Raw genomic sequence first — 20,240 nt, forward strand, 5'->3', positions numbered from 1 at the left:
CAGTCTCTGGAGTGTTACTCACACAGGCCTAAGTATCACCAATTCTTCACAGACCTTGTAGTTTTGTAGAAGCTTTCCCACAGCAATTTGGGCTTAATTGTTGGTCTGTTTCTAATCTTGTTTTTCTTTACAAGAGTGACATTTTAATATACTTCCTAATGTTCATGTTTCCACAACTGCTTAGGGTGTTACTACTGGCTATATTTTGCTTCCTGTGTGCACTGGGACAGCTGAAGGAAGAACACATATTGATATGTTAGATTTCTGAGTCATGAAAATGATATGGTTCTTTGGGCATAAAGAATAGCCCATAAATACATTCAGTTGCATGGCTTGTTTATCAGGTTTTCTGCATTCTCAAAGTGTTCAATGTGCTCAAGTCTGACAAAACTCCCAGAAAGCACCTGTATGTTTTTCTTATTTGTTTGTTTCATAAAAGTGATGCAGCACTTGATGGGTGGGTGGGACCTCAAAGCAGTTTATAAAGAAAATAAAGCAATAGAATTATTAATAAAACAACTATTTAAAAACATTTTTAATCAATTATCAGTATCAAATGCAGTTGGCAAAAGGCACTTCTAAAGCCACTGAGGCTAGCTGAGCCTCCAGCAATATGACTGGGTCCAGAAGCACCCTCAGACTGCAAGCCTGTTCCTTCAGCAGCAGCACAACCCCCATCCAGGGAAGGAAGTTGACCAATTTCTCAGATACTACTCACTCATGGTACCTCCGTCTTGCTAGCATTCAAGCTCAGAATGTTTTTCCTCATCCATCTCACCACTGCATCCAAGCACTGGCCCAGGGACAACATGGCCTCTCCTGATTCAGATGTTATGAAGAAATAGAGCTGAGTCATCAGTGTACCAATAATGCCTTGTCACCAAACTCCTAATGACCATTCCCAATGGCTTCATATAGATATTACAGAATTTTAGAATCATGGAGTTGGAAGGGACCCTCCAAGAGACATCTAGTCCAACTCCCTGCAATGCAGGAATCTTAACTAGAATATCCATAACAGATGGCCATCCAACCTCTGCTTAAAAACTACCAGTGAAGGAGAGTCCACAACCTCCCAAGGGGAAGGTTAAGGGGTGATATGATAGCCATGCTCAGATATATAAAAGGATGTCATATAGAGGAGGGAGAAAGGTTGTTTTCTGCTGCTCCAGAGAAGCGGACACGGAGCAATGGATTCAAACTACAAGAAAGAAGATTCCACCTAAACATTAGGAAGAACTTCCTGACAGTAAGAGCTGTTCGGCAGTGGAATTTGCTGCCAAGGAGTGTGGTGGAGTCTCCTTCTTTGGAGGTCTTTAAGCAGAGGCTTGACAGGCATATGTCAAGAATGCTTTGATGGTGTTTCCTGCTTGGCAGGGGGTTGGACTGGATGGCCCTTGTGGTCTCTTCCAACTCTATGATTCTATGATTCTGTTTCACTGTCAAACAGCTCTTACTGTGAGAAAGTTCTTCCTGATGTTTAGTCTAGCAGTGAAGACAAGAAAGTGCCCTGCAGCACCCCATAAGGAAGCCACCAAAGGGCTGAGAAGCACTCTCATAGTGCTGCTCTCTGGATTTGGTCCCAAAGCTAGGATTGGAACCACTGTTAAACAGTGGTCCCGATTCCTATTCCCAATTCCTATTCCTGGTTCAGGATGACACCATGGTCAAAAGCTGATGAGAGATCAAGAAGCAGGAGCAAGTTTGCACTCCCCCGTCCCACTCTCTGTAAAAGTAATCCATCAGAGCAACCAAGGCAGGCTCAGCCCCGTGGCCAGGCCTGAACCTGGACTGGAATGGATCTAGATAACCTGTCATCCAAGAATTTCTGGTGGTTAAAATTGCAGTGCCTGTTTTTCTTATACATCTGGTATGCTGAATTATGGTTACGGTTTTCTTTCCTTACAACCCATTTTCTGCCATGCATGCAATCATACAAACATTCCAAAGTTATCTCAAGGTAATTTTTATAAAACGGTTTGCTCACTGTGTGTTGGTTCATGTCACGATAAAGCTGCTTAACTAGTAGGCACAGAGGCAACTAGCAGCTTTGAGCAACAAAGCTCTGATAAGTATGAGCAATAGGGAGAGAGGTGTGTTGTCAAACACACCCCATATCAAAAGGAGCAACTCATTTAGCCCTTTTCTTGTCATGGGTCACGGCAGCTGGAAATGAGCAGCATGTCACCAAAGAGGCATCTTGGCACTGCCAAACTGGTTTCTGAAAAAGCAGGCAAGAGGATGACACACCCAAAGATGGACTACTGTTGCCATGACCCATGCAAATCTTCTGAAAAACTAATTTGTGCTGGTATAACACCCCCATGTGAAAAAAGGTATAACATCCTCATATGAATTTCTCATGTGATTTTAGGGCGTGGTACCTACAGTATATTTATTTTAACACAAGGTTAGGGAATCATTATCAGCCTGAGGGCCGCATTTCCTCATAGGGAAAATTCCAGGGGCCAGCGGCCGGTTATGGGCAGGGCCAGAGGATGGAGGGATGGACTCTTATGTTTGCACAATGGGATACATTCCAGCCATGCAAAGGGCAGAGGTTTCCAGACACACTTTTGCATATAAGTATCTCTCCACCCTCCAATAAAGCACTTATAGGAAGAGGCATTATTATAGGCCATTTCAGCCAGGCAGACACAAGGAGGATGTAGTGCAAGCTGAGGTCATACCTCGCTTTCCCCACCTGTCTTAATCATTAAAAAGAGTCATTGAAGCACCACACAAACCACTGCTATACATTAATAAAGCTCCATTATATTTTGGGACTTAAGAATTCCTCAAGTTATTCCAGTAGTCTTCTATTTTTTTAATTGGACATTTAAATATTGTATTGCTACAAGGGACACAGGTGGCGCTGTGGTCTAAACCACTGAACCTCTTGGGATTGCCGATCAGAAGGTTGGCGGTTCGAATCCCCGCGACGGGGTGAGCTCTCGTTGCTCAGTCCCAGCTCCTGCCAACCTAGTTCGAAAGCATGCCAAAAAGTGCAAGTAGATAAATAGGTAATGCTCCAGCAGGAAGGTAAACAGCGTTTCTGTGCACTGCTCTGGTTTCGGTGTTCCGTTGCACCAGAAGCGGCTTAGTCATGCTGGCCACATGACCCAGAAAGCTGTCTGCAGACAAACGCCAGCTCCCTCGGCCTGTAAAGCAAGATGAGCGCTGCAACCCCTGAGCCGTCTGCGACTGGACTTAACTGTCAGGTGTCCTTTACCTTTACTGCTACCACACTATTTTTTTACTGCCTCGCCAAAGCCCTAGCATGATGATAAAAGGGCCAGTTCTGTATGAGCAGGCAAGGCTCTCTAATTCAAGATTTCTTAGCTAGAACATTATAGCTGTTCAGTGACATATATAAAGAAAGTCAAATCACAGACCTTGGTAATCGGTCAATTAAAAAACTGAACAGATAATACAGTTTAGTCTCAAACCTTTTTACACAAACCCAGTTCACTTCAATGACAGTTTGAACCTGTGCAATATTTTTACAAAATAAGGCTGTGGAATTTTTTTGACAATAAGGCTGCTATTAGCTATTTCAAATTCAAGCTCTCCTCTGAGAGCATTTAAATGTGTGAGAAAAGCATTTATCCTTTCCTAGGGTGATCAGGTGCTTCCGTTTCTAAGGAAAACAGTTGGGCCTCTGCTTGATCTTCCCCTTCTGCCATATGCCATGTAATCAAAGGCAGAAAAAGTCAAAATTAAAAGGAGAAAGATTTCAACTAAAGACTTACAGATGAGTGCTGTTGGACAGCTGGGTTTTGGACCGACAAGCTCCAATAAGAATTGGGGGCCCTCTAGACCAGTATTTCCCAGACTTGGGTCTTCATCAGTTTTTGTACTACAACTCCCGTTATCCCTAGCTAGCAGGACCAGTAGCCAGGGATCATGGGAGCTGTAGTCCAAAAACAGCTAGAGACTCAAGTTTGGGAAACACTGCTCTAGACAACCTGTTTATGGAGCATTCATCCTGATATGCTTACCTAAAGCTTACATGGATATTAGATTGTATCCAGTCTTTATTGAACTTATGTTCTGATAGCTTTGTAGAGTGTTTGTACAACAATGAGCATTTGTTCTGCATTCATCCCGATTGGCTTGTGGGATGTTCATACATATTTCCCTTCATCGTTCCTTCATTCTACACTTTTCAATGCATTTCCCTGTCACTTTCTAAACTGGAAAAAGTCAGATCCTCTTCTAAAGTGGGTTTTTGTGTGTGCAGTTTAATCCATTTTAACTGCACAAACCTAAAATTGTGGCATGTGCTTGAATTCCTCCCGCAAAATAGTGAAAGTTTGGAGGTGCCCTTAGGAGGCACACAACTGTGGTGGTGATTATGGGAATGCTACATTTTTGGACCCTGCTTGCAGTGCTGACCTTTCTATTCCCAACAGCAATGCAAAGCCCCTCCGTGTTAGTTAACAGGCAGGGAATAGCAAGACCTGAGTTGCCTCACTTGATGTTCTGCCACATACTTCCTGTGGCATCACTCCCCTTCCTGTATCAGGGCTTGTGGGGAGATGTTTCTGACTGGTCTTTTGTCACAACTCTGCAAGAGAGGTGGTAGCTGCCTTGCAGGGAGAAAGGGAGCAAACTGGTCATTACAGGACTTAGTCCTTGCGTTTCTTTTGGGCTCTTTAGCCACCATGTGAGCCCAATCCTATGCATTTTCAAATCAATAGTAGAACTGGAGAAGGAAAATATCACACCAGAGTTGCTCTACTGTATATGGATATACTATACTATTAATTCTGGCAAGTTACAGACCCAAGCCCTATGTGTATCTAATTACATTGTTGGTTAGTCCTGCTCAGCAGTGGCACGAGAGTGTGTGTAGAGTGGCAGTGGTGCCTTTATGGTGGTAATAAAGCAAGTCGCCAGCATGAGGCAGGTTGGCAGTGAGGCTGGGGGAGATGCAGGTTGGGTGTAGCAGCCCCTCAAATGAACACGTATCTATGGGGCTGCTGCAGTGCCAGATTTATGTATAAGATAAACAAGCTATAGCTTAGGGCCGCACTCTCTTGGGGGCCCCAAAAAAAATTAAAGAAAAAAAGTGGATGTACATTTCCAAAATATAAGATAAAAAACAAATAAAATAAGACCTTCATACAGCAACAGTGTTTTGTGTTGTGTAGGCTCCTATTTGTTATGTGCAAATGGCTTTAGATACCTATTAGGTCCATAAATTACCATATAGCATATATTCAACACAAAAAACAGTGGCAATTTGTTGTTGACAAAGGACAGCTGGACATATAAAGGGCCCCATAACCTTCAGTAGCTTAGGGCCTCATCAAATCTAAATCCGGCCCTAGGATGCTGCTACAAGCCCAAATCTCTCTGAACCGTGCAACTACCTCACCTTGCCCCATCCAGCAAGTGGAAGCAGTACTGTACTCCAATCAGAAAGGCCTTGCTGCTCCTCCATTCTACTTGTGTCCTGCCGCTGGTCTCGCATGGAATGCCCAGCTGCCATCAGTCTCGTGTTCCTCACTACATTCTACATCTATCAGCCTTGTTCCTTCTATGCACAGTGTAGCACTGCTTTACATGTGCCATTCTTTCTATAAAAGCAGATAGGTGTACACTTCTGTGTGGTGCCCCCAACTTCAGTAACAAACCCGAACCTTACAAGAATAGAGCACTATGGCTGAAAATCCAAGGCAAAGTGTGTCTGAACAAAGTCTAAATTATAAGTTAACATGTTGGGAGACTGTAAAATGGGAGAGTAATGGTTGGACCAAAAGCTGTGCTTCTGATCATGGGAGGCACCTTTCTTCAAATGTAACAGACTTTGATCCAGCAGACCAACACACAGAGGAGTTGCTTTGTTTTGTTAATTTCTCCTCCCCCTGCAGCCATGGGCGTAGTCAGGATTTATTTTAAGGGGGGAGGGCAGGTTTTATGGGGGGGGGTAGAACCAAGTTATCTGTGATGCAATTGGTCAGCTAGTTAAGCATTTTTATTTGATGGGGGGGGGCAATTGCCACCTTGCCCACTGTTTTCTGTATTTAAAAGGTTTGGAGTACTGCAGTGTGGAGAAGGAATTCGTGAAAATTGTCTCCTACTTCTGTTTGTGGGAGGCTCTGGTGGAACAAAGGTTTTAGATCCAAGTCATGGTGCATAAGCTGAGGTGACTGCACAAAATCAAGGTAAAATAGTTTAAAAATTAAATAAAAATGTATTCAAAAATGAGAAAACAAGAACCAAAAAGAACAAAATAATCAAGTTAGCAGTAACATTTCTGAAAAATCAACAACTACTGGTAATATACTCTACACAATTCTGTTTTGTTTTTGTTTGAAGGATACAATATACTTCTTTTCTTCTATGTAACAAGATGACATCAGTTTAGTGCTGAAAATGGGAAAACAGTGCCAATTTTGTCTTAGAGGGGCTCATTAATTCAAGTCATGACACTGAAGATGCATACAGTATCTCCAAATATGATGTGCCTAATAATGCATTTGACTCAACATATACTGAGAAAGCCAAACATACTCAAGTTATAATGTCCATGTTGGCAAGAAAGAGCGAACTCACACTTTCCACAGCTCACTGAAATACCAAGTCGTTCATGAATGTCATTTATAAAATATACAAGAAAGAACAAGATGACGCATGTTCTCAGCAACAGTTACAGCATTCATGCTGAACGAATTCAATATGGAAATTATGTACTGTATGCTGAATGCAGTTGAGAGAGAACTCCATCTGTGAGCTTTGGATGTCATGACCAATGCCGTCCATTTGTCCAATGTAAATTTAATTACAAAACAAATGTGGAAGTACTTTACCTTCTAAGGAACATAAGCTTTGCTACAGTAAGGTAAAGGGACCCCTGACCATTAGGCCCAGTCATGACCGACTCTGGGGTTGCGGCGCTCATCTTGTGTTATTGGCTGAGGGAAACGGTGTACAGCTTCCAGGTCATGTGGCCAGCATGACAAAGCTGCTTCTGGTGAACCAGAGCAACACATAGCAACACACAGAAACGCTGTTTACCTTCCCACTGTAGGGGTCCCTATTTGCCTACTTGCACTTTGACGTGCTTTCGAACTGCTAGGTTGGCAGTAGCTGGGACCGAGCAACGGGAGCTCACCCCGTCGCGGGGATTTGAACCACCGACCTTCTGATCTGCAAGCCCTAGGCTCTGTGGTTTAACCCACAGCGCCACCCGCCTCCCTTTGCTATAGTAGGTCTACTGAAATCTCAGACGTTTGTTATTTATTCATCAATATCAAAGAAAAGAAAAATGTGAAAACAGGAATTATCTTCTACGTATTTTCATTAGCCCCACAACAGAAACTTGAGGGCAAGATAAGGGTTTGAATGTTCAAATCTCCCTCTACTTCAAAGCTCGCTGGCAAATAAGTGGTATTATTCCAATCCTGTGTTATGCTTATCAGTGATAAGAAAATATTTAAAATAACCGCTAGGTGGCATACCAATTCTGGCAATTTGCTAAACCAGTTAGTCAACATGTATAATATGGGAAGAAAGAAAATTATAAAACAGGAGGCTTCCAGTTCTAATAAATAAAATTTCTAGTAACATTTTATAGTTTTATTCTTATTACTACTGGAGTAACAACAGCAAGAGAGAAGGCAAACCTTGGATGAACTGAAAAATGTTTAATTTGAAGGAAGTCCCACAAAATTTAGAGAAATACATGACCTATCTAGAAACCATTACTTTCAACCCAACATTATTTGTTTACTCTAATAACATTTGTATTTAATGGCTTTATTCCTCAGGTATCCATTGTGATACATACCACAAAACTTAACTTATTTGAAAGTGAATCCCCCTGTATAAGTTGGACTGGATATGGGAAACAGGACTGACTACAACTAATAGATTAAGTCTGTGGCAGGGGCTATGCACCAGAAACAAAATACATACAGTGGTACCTTGGGTTTTTCGGGTTTTCCATGGAAAAAGTAGATAGTGCAAGCCTGTATGTATGAGCTCAGAAGCAAATCTCATGGGGTTCAATGGTATTTACTCACAAGCAGATATAGGATGGCAAACTGAATCAGATTCCCCTACATCTGTGCAACTGCAAAGCTGCAGCATGACATTATTATGCAAGAACTAAATTGTATAGAACCATCAGCTGCACTTTGGTCCAGTCAGTGGTTGCTGGGATAAGTGCAACTTGGTTCAGTTTCCTGATACTATAGGCTTAGTTCAACCCATGCACCTTAAAGATATTCAGTGGACCTTTTAAATTCACAGCATAATTCTTTGCCATGTCTAGGTAAAGATAAAGGGACCCCTGACCATTAGGTCCAGTCACGGACTCTGGGGTTGCGGCGCTCATCTCGCTTTACTGGCCGAGGGAGCCAGCGTACAGCTTCCAGGTCATGTGGCCAGCATGACAAAGCCACTGTTTAACCCACAGTGCCACCCGCGTCCCTCTTTGCATGTCTACTCATAAGTAAATTGAATGGTGCTTGCTCCTAGTGTGCGTAGGATTGCAGCCCGTCATAGTTAAAGGGACTTCCCTTCCCTTGTCTAGTCATACCAACTTTGGAGAGGTGTTCGTGGGAAGAGTAAATCGGAAAAATGTCAGGGAAAACCTGGATGTATGGCAACACAATAGAAAAAGCAGGGGAAACAGCTCCCAAAGCTTAAAACCACTATTTTGGGGGTAAACGTAACGGTAAAGGGCCCCCTGACCATCAGGTCCAGTCGTGTCCGACTCTGGGGTTGCGGCGCTCATCTTGCTCTATAGGCTGAGGGAGCCGGCGTTTGTCCGCAGACAGCTTCCGGGTCATGTGGCCAGCATGACAAAGCTGCTTCTAGCGAACCAGAGCAGCGCATGGAAACGCCGTTTACCTTCCTGCCGGAGCGGTCCCTATTTATCTACTTGCACTTTGATGTGCTTTCGAACTGCTAGGTTGGCAGGAGCTGGTACCGAGCAACGGGAGCTCACCCTGTTGCAGGGATTCGAACCGCCAACCTTCTGATCAGCAAGTCCTAGACTCTGTGGTTTAACCCACAGCGCAACCTGGGTCTCCATTTTGGGGGTAGGTTTCCCCCCAAAAGCTCAACAACTGGGGTTTGTTCCCAAAAAGAGCTCAACAGCTTTGCAGGTGTCAGGAATTTTACTTTTTGAAATATGGCAACCCTACACTTACTTATCTGAGTTTAAGCCCCACCAAAACTGCAGAACCTACGTATTTCTGAGTAAACAGGAATAAGGACGGCTGTAATCTCTAAACAGATTTACTTGGATATAGATCTCACTGCAATAAAGGAAATTCATTTTGAAATATAAGCAGTAGTTATGGAATGGGTGGCATTATTCTCACACTATCTGGGTTGTGGAGGGAGGATATAGCGTAATCAGGAGATTCCAAAAAATGCTAATTGCTACCCTGCAATAAAACGCATACTGTATATTCAAGTCTTCTGTCCGAGTATCCATGACGACCGCTTTTCTAATACAGGATGACGGGGGTGAGTAAGCCTGCGCACACACTTATAAAGCATATCTGAAGCCTTCCCTAAAATAATAATGGGAACTGTACTCTTTATAAGAGTTCCAGTGCCCACCAACCTTCAACAAAGTCTTTGGAAGGAGGAGGCTGGGGCGACGAATGCGCTTTAAAGCGTTGGTGCGTTCGGAGCTTCAGCAGCGCGAGCATCAACATCAGGTGGGGGGAAATGTGCCTATTAAACGCTTTACAGCATGAATGCGCCTGACTGCCTCCCTCCACCCTCCCTCCCTCTCCACACGGGAATGACCCTCGCGGAGGAACCCCTGCGAACAAGAGAGCCGTGAGCGCCGCCATTTCCCTCAGGCGACAGCGGCAACGGCGACGGGAGGCCAAAGCGGAAGCTTTGCCAGGCAGCGCGCGGCGTCGCCGGAAACGACGTCACGCTCCGCGCGACCAAGCCTGCCCCTGCGAGATAGGCCTGGGAAACCCGGTGCGCTTCCTTTTCTCTTCCGCTCTAGCTGACGGCAAGGTGGGTAATCCGTGGGGCTCCGGCCTTTTCTTGGTCGCGGCATTTAACGCGGGTCTCGCGAGCTGGTCTCTGACTCGCCCGTTTCTTTGTGCTTTTCTCCCCTCCTTCAGGCGCCATGCCGGCTAAGGGACCCCTCCAGAGCGTGCAGGTCTTCGGCAGGAAGGTGAGACTGGCGGGGCCGAGGGGTGGTGGTGGTGGTGGTTGGGCCTGGCTCCTTCCCTTGCCGACTCTTGGGCTGTCCAGGGGGAAGGAGGGAACGGGTACCGGACCTTCTCGGTTCATTCTGCCCCGCGAGTCTCGTCTGCTGCGGTGGAGGCGCCGCGTGTCTCCTTTTCCTAGCGTGCCTCGGTTCCCTCGCATAATTCATTGTCCTTTCTTCCGTTGCCCAAAAATAAAGTAACTGCAGCTGCTTGAGTGGAGGGCGGATTGGGTTCAGCGCCCTGCTCCCGACGAGTTGTCTTGTTTTCTCATAAGTTGGCGGGGTGATGGGAGGGCCTTCTCCACGTGGCTTTTGTAAGCCTCCCCACCCCCTCTTTTTTAAACTTAGAAGCCAGGCAAACACATTTCCCTCCCTTTGCCTTCTGAAAAACTTACAGTGTAATTTAAAAAAAATCAAATCTAGTTTTGTTTTATTGTCTATTTGAATGGGCTGTTTCTGCTTTGGTTTGTTTCAATTTTCCGTATTTGTTTGTGCATTATTCTTAATGTTATGTCAATAGTATTCGTTTCCCCCTTTCTATACAGTATTGTTAGCTGCCCTACCCCAGCCTTGGTATATATCAGGCATCCCCAAACTTCGGCCCTCCAGATGTTTTGGACTACAATTCCCATCATCCCTGACCACTGGTCCTGTTAGCTAGGGATCATGGGAGTTGTAGGCCAAAACATCTGGAGGGCCGCAGTTTGGGGATGCCTGGTATATATTAAGGTCACATGCTCTCTTTCTAATAATGGGTCTTTGCCACTCCATTGCTCCACCAATGCTGAAGTCTGGAGTTGTCCGTAGGAACATAAAAAAAGAGAAGATGATTGAATTGGGATGAGGGCCCATCTAGTCCCAATATCCTGTTCCTGCAATAGCTTGTGCAAATGCCCATTGGAAGCAGGGCATGAACGCAACAGTGCTCTCTCACCAGTTGTGGTTCCCAGCAATTTAGTGGTGTTGATCTCTGCAGCGTTTTTTCTTTAAAAAGGATTTATTTACATTGCATAATGAAAAATGAGGATAGGATTTTATAGATATATGTGAATAGCAGAAGCTACACTGAAGCCACAGCTACTGAAAGTGGTTTTAGTAGTAGTGATCTGTATATAGGGGTTGCTTCAGAATTATATTCTGGGAAATGGGAAAGAGACAATTTATGCTGCTCAATTATATACTATATGTTAGAATTGTTCTTGTTTTTTCCCTACCTTATTTTAGAAAACTGCTACTGCAGTTGCTCACTGCAAAAGAGGAAATGGCCTCATTAAGGTGAATGGAAGGCCTCTGGAAATGATAGAGCCCAGAACTCTGCAGTACAAAGTAAGTTGCTACTTCCATTTTAGCATCATGAAATGATTGTTGTATGGAGGTACCACCTAGCATACTAGTACTAACTGGAACCCCCCCCCCCAAAAAGTAAATAAAAGTATTTTTTAATTGACCGATTTCCAAGGTCTGTGATTTGACTTTATATATGTCACTGAACAGCTGTAATGTTCTAGCTAAGAAATCTGGCATTAGAGAGCCTTGCCTGCTCATACAGAACTGGCCATTTTATCATAATGCTAGGCTTTGGCGAGGCAGTAAAAAAATAGTGTGGTAGCAGTAAAGGTAAAGGACACCTGACAGTTAAGTCCAGTCGAGGATGACTGGGGTTGTGCCGCTCATCTCGCTCTATAGGCTGAGGGAGCCGGCGTTTGTCCGCAGACAGCTTCCGAGTCATGTGGCCAGCATGACTAAGCCGCTTCCGGCGAACCAGAGCAGCGCACGGAAACACTGTTTACTTTCCCACCGGAGCAGTACCTATTTACCTACTTGCACTTTGACGTGTTTTCAAACTGCTAGGTGGGCAGGAGCTGGGACTGAGCAACGGGAGCTCACCCCGTTGCGGGGATTTGAACCTTCTGATCGGCAAGCCCTAGGCTCTGTGGTTTAGACCACAGCACCACCCTTGTCCCTGATGCAGTCATACACTGAAGTAATTAAAAGAACAATCATTCTTATTATATCCCTGGGATGCAAACCTGTGCATATTTACCTGGAAGTAAGTGACACCAAGCACAGTGGGACTTTTGAGTTGACATGCATAGGATTGTGCTGTTAGTGATCTATTCTTTCCTACATACAGTAGGTTCAGCCTGATAAACATGTATTGGATGGACATAGAGCAGGCATGCTAATTTTTTTGTAATTGCTGTATTACAGAATCAGAACTTGTAGCTGCACTGCCAATTAAAGTGTGCTGAGATCATGAGTGCTTGAGCATTTTATAACTTAAATGTTCTTTCTCCAGCTGCTTGAACCAGTTCTCCTTTTGGGCAAGGAACGCTTTGCAGGAGTCGACATCAGAGTCCGTGTGAAGGGTGGAGGTCACGTAGCACAAATATACGGTATGACTTATAAGCAATACTTGTTTGGGCTGAAAACAGACATTTGTTTACATATATTAGCCGCTTCCTAAAATTCTCATAAGTATTTTTAACCCACCTTCGTACAATTATATACAGTGGTACCTCGGTTTATGAACACAATTGGTTCCGGAAGTCTGTTCATAAACTGAAGCGTTCATAAACTGAAGCGAACTTTCCCATTGAAAGTAATGGAAAGTGGATTAATCCGTTCCAGACGGTCCGCGAAGTAACCGTTCATAAACTGAAGCGAACCTTCCCATTGAAAGTAATGGAAAGTGGATTAATCCGTTCCAGACGGGTCCGCGGAGTACTTAAACTGAAGCGTTCATAAACTGAAACATGGGTGTAATTGTTTCCGGAAGTCTGTTCATAAACTGAAGCGTTCATAAACTGAAGCGAACTTTCCCATTAAAAGTAATGGAAAGTGAATTAATCCGTTCCAGATGGGTCCGCGGCGTTCATAAACCGAAAATTCATAAACCGAGGTGTTCATAAACCGAGGTTCCACTGTATGTTATAAGAATATTGATAAGTTTAGAGTCCCATCTATTAAATTTGCCAGCTAGTTCTTGTATCAGGTTTCCCCCCTCTCTCAAATTTATACATGAGATCCCACATCAAAAGAGGGCAGGATTGTGCAGGATAGTATTGCTGTAGATGTGTACATGTATATGCAATATGTGTGCATAGTCATATTAGCTCAGAGGTACTACCTAAATAACCCCAGTCACCCCATAGTTATGTGCTCTGGTCTGCATTTCACCTTGCTAACCAGCTTTTATCTAGTGCTAATTGTTGCTTTCTTCTACAGCAATTCGGCAGTCTATTTCCAAAGCACTGGTGGCTTATTACCAGAAATGTAAGTTTCTCCATTTAACTTTTATTCTTGTCTCTTACAAATGCATAACTTCAACCAGTTGTGTAGGGCAACAGTTTGTAGAGTATTATTGGTACTTAATTGTGTTGCTCTGAGCCAGATCCAGCATCACACATAAGTGAATGTTTTGAGGACTAATGCAAGTATTATTTTGTTTTCCCAAGATGTTGATGAAGCTTCAAAGAAGGAGATAAAGGATATCCTTATCCAGTACGATAGGACCCTTTTGGTTGCTGATCCTCGTCGTTGTGAATCCAAGAAGTTTGGTGGACCTGGTGCTCGTGCACGTTACCAGAAGTCTTACCGTTAAAAGAAAACTATGCATTTGTTCAGTCTTTTAAATAAAGATGGAGGAAACTGAATTCTTGTGTTTGTCTGAAAACTTTATTCTCTGCATATTTGGGTGTTCAAGAAGAAAATTGATCAGTTGGTTGAAGTTACAGGATATAACTTCAATGTGTAGAACACATATTAAAGCTGCATAGTCCTTCCTGGTGTGAGATCAGGGAATCTTAACGGGTCAAGGGACTTAAAGGGATCACAAAAGAAGTAGTAGATGTGATTGCTTCTGGCTGGCTACTCTTTCCTGGCACTTGTCCATTATTTGGTAAGGAGTCTGAGTAGCAAAGAGCTTGATAGCATTTTAGAAGCATCAAAAAGGTAAATGCAGAAGTTATATCATCACTGTTGCTGCTACTAGTTCTCTTGAGGTGCAATTGTATGGATGAAAGTCAATAAATGAGATTTCCTCTCAGGAAAGTGTGTATAAGACTGTAGTAGTTGACTTATTTCCACAGTTTGATTATACCGGGCGAGTCCTTTAAAAGAGGTCTCGTGGATACAGAGTACACATGTTCCACGGGGTCTCTTTTAAAAGACTTGCCCTGTATATGGGTAACTGATGGAGCGCAGTTATTGGGAACTAGCCTGTACAAATTGTGTTTGACTAGTAGAAGTCCCAGAGCTCTGATTACAGATGGCTGCTATTGCCCCACATGATAAGCCTGCATACTAGCTTTTTCCTATGCAGTTGTGCACCTATAGTTTTTGTGGGAGCACTAGCGTATATATCACAATGGACATATCTGAGGAATAAAGCAGTAACTTAAAAATGTTATTTGAGTAAACAATGCTGGGTTGTGCTTGACAATAAAGTAGTGATAATTTTCTAAATATTATCCCAACAGCTCATGTATACATCAAACAGAAATGCCTAGTGCAGATTTTCTAACCACACACATCATTACCATTTTGACCAAGGCCAGATAACATGCTAGTAAGACTATTTCAGGCACCCCCAAACTGCGGCCCTCCAGATGTTTGGCCTACAACTCCCATGATCCCTAGCCAACAGGACCAGTGGCCAGGGATGATGGGAATTGTAGTCCAAAACATCTGGAGGGCTGAATTTTGGGGGTGCCTGCTCTAGTTTATAGCCTATTTTCATAATGTGCCTGCTAAATTTATCTTAGAAATTCATCAGGGTCTTTCCTCAGTATCTGGCATAGGTCTGTGAGTTTCATAATAAGGTGGTTTTGATAATGCCAATGCTGGGAAAAAAAGATTATTAATCCTTGTCCTGAGACTTCCAGAAATTTAAGTGGTAGAGAACTGGCCTAGGGTCTTCAAATATTCCCCGTTTTGTTTGGAAGGCACCACATTGACTTCCTTTGCTCCAACTTCCTTCCATGCACACTACCGTTCTGTTAATAGGTTCTCACAAGAAGAGGCAGCTGGATCAGGCCAAAGGCACTTCTATCCCAACACTCAGTGGCCAACCAGATGCCCATGGGAAGCCTGAAAGCAGGACCTGAGTGCAACACTACTTTCTGTACAGTACTTGTGATTCCCAACAACAGATTTCGAGCACACTCCTTGGAGACAAAAAATGAAATTCAAATCTCTCTTTTGTAGAGGATGTTCTGCTTGTCGATATCTAATAGCGACAGAGCTGTGCTGCTTTCCATTAATAGAATATTTTCGAATCTTACAGGATTTGCAAGTTGCTGGGAGCTGTTCATTATTGACAACCAGATTTTGATCTCTTATAGGTAACCTAATTTTTAAAAAAATTAGGTTTGTATTGATCATAATACAAATAAATCGGAGATGGCACACCCTCCCAATATAGGTGGTGATGGCCAAAACAATAAGGCAGTATGCTACTAGAACAAGCAGTAACAAGTGAGAGATGGAAGGAAAAAAATGTTTTTCAATTCAAAATAACTAGTAAATCCAGCTTGCATGTTGCAGGCATATATTCATTCCTGGGTGTCACTGATAATCTTGTTTCATCAGTTCTGAAAAGGAAACCGTGCAATCTTGTGTATCTAAAGGTAAAGGGAACCCTCACCATTAGGTCCAGTTGTGACCGACCCTGGGGTTGCGGCGCTCATTTCGCTTTATTGGCTGAGGGAGCCGGCGTACAGCTTCCAGGTCATGTGGCCAGCATGACTAAGCTGCTTCTGGCGAACCAGAACAGTGCACAGAAACGCCATTTACCTTCCCGCTGTAGCAGTACCTATTTATCTACTTGCACTTTGACGTGCTTTCGAACTGTAGGTTGGCAGGAGCTGGGACCGAGCAACGGGAGCTCACCCCGTCGTGGGGATTCGAACCACCGACCTTCTGATCAACAAGCCCTAGCCCTAAGCGTTCCTTGTGTATCTAATTAGAAGCAAATCCTATTGAGTTCATGGGGCTTTCTCTTGGGTAAATGGACATAGGACTGCAGCATCCCTTTCGTTCTGTTGCCTTGTTACTAAGCTCATATGGTATCTAGTAGGCACCCCTTATTTGGTTTGGGACCCATTTCAAGCAGGATTACTGTGGCCCAAGCTTGACTTGGGCTCTGAAGTATGGGCCTTGCAGGCAGCAAGTGGGGTAGTGGTGGGGAGAGATGATGTGGGTGAAACATCCTGCATCAGTCTCATTCTTCCTCGTAACCTGATTGCTTCCCTGCTTTTGGCAAGTCCAGATCACTCGGAGTGGAGTTGCACCAGTCTGGAAGAATATCAGTTGAATCCAATTCATTTCAGGATTTGTGAACACAATTAATTCCTTGTTCTCTGTGAGCATTAATGTTGATGAACACTTAGGGGAAAGGCATGAAGCAGAAGATGTGGTGGTGGTTATACTCTGTATTTTGGTATTTGCACTGGGCTTGCTTGTCTGCAAAAACACTACATAGCATTACACTACTGCAGCGTTATCTCAACTGAACACCTGCTGCGCAAAATGTTTTAAGTAGAGGGCCACAATGGCTTTGTGTAAATCCACAGCAACAATAACCATAAGCTTTTAAATAATATTAGTGTCAACAGGTTACGTTTAGCTCCCCTCTAAGGACTGAGCATACTTTTTGACCCGTGTGGAAGGATTTGCATGATTCAACCAAGAAGAGCTGGAGGAGGATTACAGCGGGAAATACTAAACGTCATTGAAGCTGTGATTGCTGTTTCCACATCCCTTCAGGTAAAGAACTTGCCCATGTTCTCTTCTAAAATAGTTGCTAAATACAGGAAGTCTGGTGATAAAACCTTGTCCTCGTCAGATAGTTTTGCTTGTTTATTTGTACTTGCAAAGCTCGCGTTATACCAAAATGGCCCCCGGTTGAGTTACGAAAAATATCGCAATGAAAACAAGTACAGTGTGTATTAAAATAAATAAACCATGGCACCAGTCGTTACAGTCGTTATTAGAATAAAAGCACAGCAGTGAGGAGGGAAGACAAAACTCCATCAAAGGCTTGGGCAAAGAAATGTGTCCTGATCAGTTGTCAAAAAGCGTACTGTGATGGTGCAAGTTGTATAACCTGGGGTCCGACAAGTCAGCTCGAAGGGGCCAATGCACTTTTGGACCTCATAATGTTTTTTTGGAGGGGGCCAGACCCCCTCAATGTTCAGAGGGCATTCGGCTCTGCCCCCTGGCTCCTCGCAACGTCACAAGCGTGATGTTAGGACATCATCTCAGGCCCCCTCAAGCATCTTGAGAAGATAGCGCCTCTGTCTGGAGTCCACCACAAGCAAGGTCCTTTTATGTTTTCTTTGAACCAGGAAGGGTGGCAGACCTACCAGCAGGGCCTCCCTTATCTTAACATCCAAACATGTTGATGTGGGGTGGATATGCTCCTGTTGCATGACAGGACTAGTGTTCCCCTAGCCCCATCACTTGAATGGAACACATTCCTTTGCATCTCTTTTACGAGAGCTATTGAACTATTCTGATCAAGAGACGGTTATTCTGTCGCTTGATATGGTTCCATATCTGACGTCTTTGAGAGCCCTACACACATCAGAATGGCACCGCTTATTTCTGTAGACTATGCAAGAGAGAGGATTACGGTCACGTAATTTCAGAAATTCAGGTTAAACCCATTACAAATGGATGCTTGCTTGATGTAAATTGACAGCATTGCTATTGAAACAAATGTGCTTCAAATACGAACGTTTCTGAATGTTTGAACTCTTAAGTTGTGGTTGTAAGATGAAGATGGGAGAGAGGGAGGAACTCTTGGTCAGTATGGGCTTCAAAGCAGACAGATGCAAAATGATCTCTCAAAGTAATGTGGCACAGAAAGATTTCTTTCTGTGTCACTGTCCCCAAGCGTTATAAAGGGTTGATTCAATCCAAAAGAGGAGTAGGAGCGTCAGGTCTCGTGTAACTAATACTGACTCAGGTAAGGAGCTACCATGCATTACTAATGAGAGAAACCCAGCCAAAGCGCATGCTGCGTTTCCAAAGCTCTAAAAAAGTGAGTGTGGCAAGAAAGCTCCGTTTTGCTTCCCCTCCTTTTTTTTATTTCAGTTTACCAAATTTACAAAAGATCTGCGAAGGACGTTAACTTTTAAGATGCCATCATAGTTAAGGGCACCAGTCTGGACACTTTCCATTTTAAGAAGTTACCTTGAAATGAACATTGTGAGAAAAGTCAATTTCATGATACCTTGGGACATATTTTGGGTTCATTGTCTGCTGTTTTCCTTGGAAGGTACCGGTAAGTTTTGTTCGTTTGCTTGGTTTATTTTACTACAATTAATTGATAAAAGCTCTAAGAAATAAAATGCAGTTATGGTAGTTGCTTTCTCCCCTTTCTTGCAAAAGAATAAAAACCTATCTCTGTTACTGAATAAGGTGTATTCTTTATCTCAGGTATATTGGAAACAAAAGCATCTTTGACGCGGTTAAAAAAAGTTGTGGTCTAAATTGAGGAATTTTGGTTTAAAACAGCTAACAATGCAATTCTGTGCGTGTTAACTTGGAAGCCAATCCAACTGTATTCAACGGGGTTTGTTTCCAATAAAGTGTGCATAGAATTGGATGACAAATTTATTTCCCTTCCAAGTAACTTACAGCTTTTTTCTGGAGTTCTGCTTTTCCTTCAGAGTGTTGAAATGTTAAAAAAACCCACACATTTAACTGACAAAGTATTTCTTAGCTGGCTCTTTATCCCGCTTGCTAATAACAGAAGTTCTGGAGAGTTTGGGGAATTCTTTGAGACATTCTTGCTTTATGGCAAAACGAAAAATGTATAAATAATAGTTTGTCAAGCAATAGATATGGCTTGAAACAGATGGCTCTGTGTGTTGTCTAAAAAGGGTGCTAAAGAGTCCATTTTGCCATGTCAGGACTCTCATATTTAATGACAGTGAACCTGATCCTGGAAGGATTGCATAGGAATCACTGCAGGACTTACATTTAAGCCTTATATTTCATATGCATACCTACTTGTATGTAATTCACGCCATGACTTATCTCTCAGTAAACACAGTTTAGATTGTGCTTTGCATGCAGTTTTCTTCGTGTGTTCGAAAGCAGCAAGTTCTGAGTTCTCAAACGCTTCAGTGTTTTCAAATAACAGGCTTCTGCCACTCATAAAAAGTCTATATTCTACATTTTTTCTGGATGCATCTTAACTGAAAATCCTATTAATCATTTCTGTAAGAGTACAACTCATCCTTGTTTTTGAAACTGAACTCAGATTCATCATAATCTTCAGAGCTCAGTCTAGAGCAGATACAAGGGGGAAGAGTGAGAGTCTTTCTGCCTTTTTTTTTATCTAACAGGATCCCTCTGTGAATTGTCTCTTCTGAAAAGAGCTTCAAGGTGAGTCTGCATTCATCATTTGCAGGATATAATAGTCCATTCAATCAGAGCGTATAGCATGACTCTGATGCATTGGAAGCATATAAAATAAAAAGTATTATTAAGCAAGTATGTGCCAAACATTTTTTTTTTCATGGTGACAGCACTGATTTTCAGAGCATTAGCAGCCAAAATGTCACCCAAAGGCATTTTGTTGGTAATGAAATATGCCTGTTTTGTAACTGTGGTAATTGAATGTAAGGCAAGCTTGGGAAAAAAAGTGCTTTTGATTGAGTTACATGGTACTTGGAACTGAAAAGAAATATTTGAAAATGTATATCTGAACTACCAATTATAATACGTTACTTGCATGGGTGTGGTGGAAGTATAAAGTCAATATATATCAGTTATTTCAGTTTAGTTAGGATTCTCTTTGAGTAGAAAGATACCGTACACTATTTTGTAGACTTAAACACAATACTCCTCCCCCCAAAAATAGGGCCTAATCTCTTGTCAAATTATTTGCATGCAGCAATGTAGGACACATTACCCTCAATTAAATGGGATGCTCTTAAATAAGGAAGGGCACCCAGAAGCTGAAGCGTCTCATAATAATAATTTACCTGATAACTGCTTATGTTCTTGAAAGCAGAGGTAGTTATAT

General features: G+C 42.9%; 2 protein-coding genes across 2 annotated transcripts in view; both read left to right on the forward strand.

Moving 5' to 3' along the window:
* Positions 1-9,901: 9,901 nt before the first annotated feature.
* On the forward strand, positions 9,902-13,854 carry RPS16 (ribosomal protein S16). Its single transcript, XM_035128437.2, has 6 exons — positions 9,902-9,999; positions 10,110-10,162; positions 11,423-11,524; positions 12,498-12,594; positions 13,427-13,474; positions 13,657-13,854. The coding sequence occupies exons 2-6, from the start codon at positions 10,115-10,117 to the stop codon at positions 13,800-13,802; spliced, it is 441 nt and encodes a 146-aa protein (XP_034984328.1). The 5' UTR covers positions 9,902-9,999; positions 10,110-10,114; the 3' UTR covers positions 13,803-13,854.
* A 4,549-nt stretch (positions 13,855-18,403) lies between these two features.
* OTOGL (otogelin like) overlaps positions 18,404-20,240 on the forward strand; it is a 90,647-nt gene continuing 88,810 nt past the window's right edge. Inside the window, exons 1-2 of the mRNA XM_060279428.1 lie at positions 18,404-18,488; positions 19,558-19,597. Coding sequence (XP_060135411.1) covers positions 18,404-18,488; positions 19,558-19,597 — 125 coding nt within the window. The remainder of the gene's footprint in view (positions 18,489-19,557; positions 19,598-20,240) is intronic.

Source organism: Zootoca vivipara, chromosome 10 (genome assembly GCF_963506605.1).
Source record: "Zootoca vivipara chromosome 10, rZooViv1.1, whole genome shotgun sequence".
NCBI classification, from domain to species: Eukaryota; Metazoa; Chordata; class Lepidosauria; order Squamata; family Lacertidae; genus Zootoca; species Zootoca vivipara.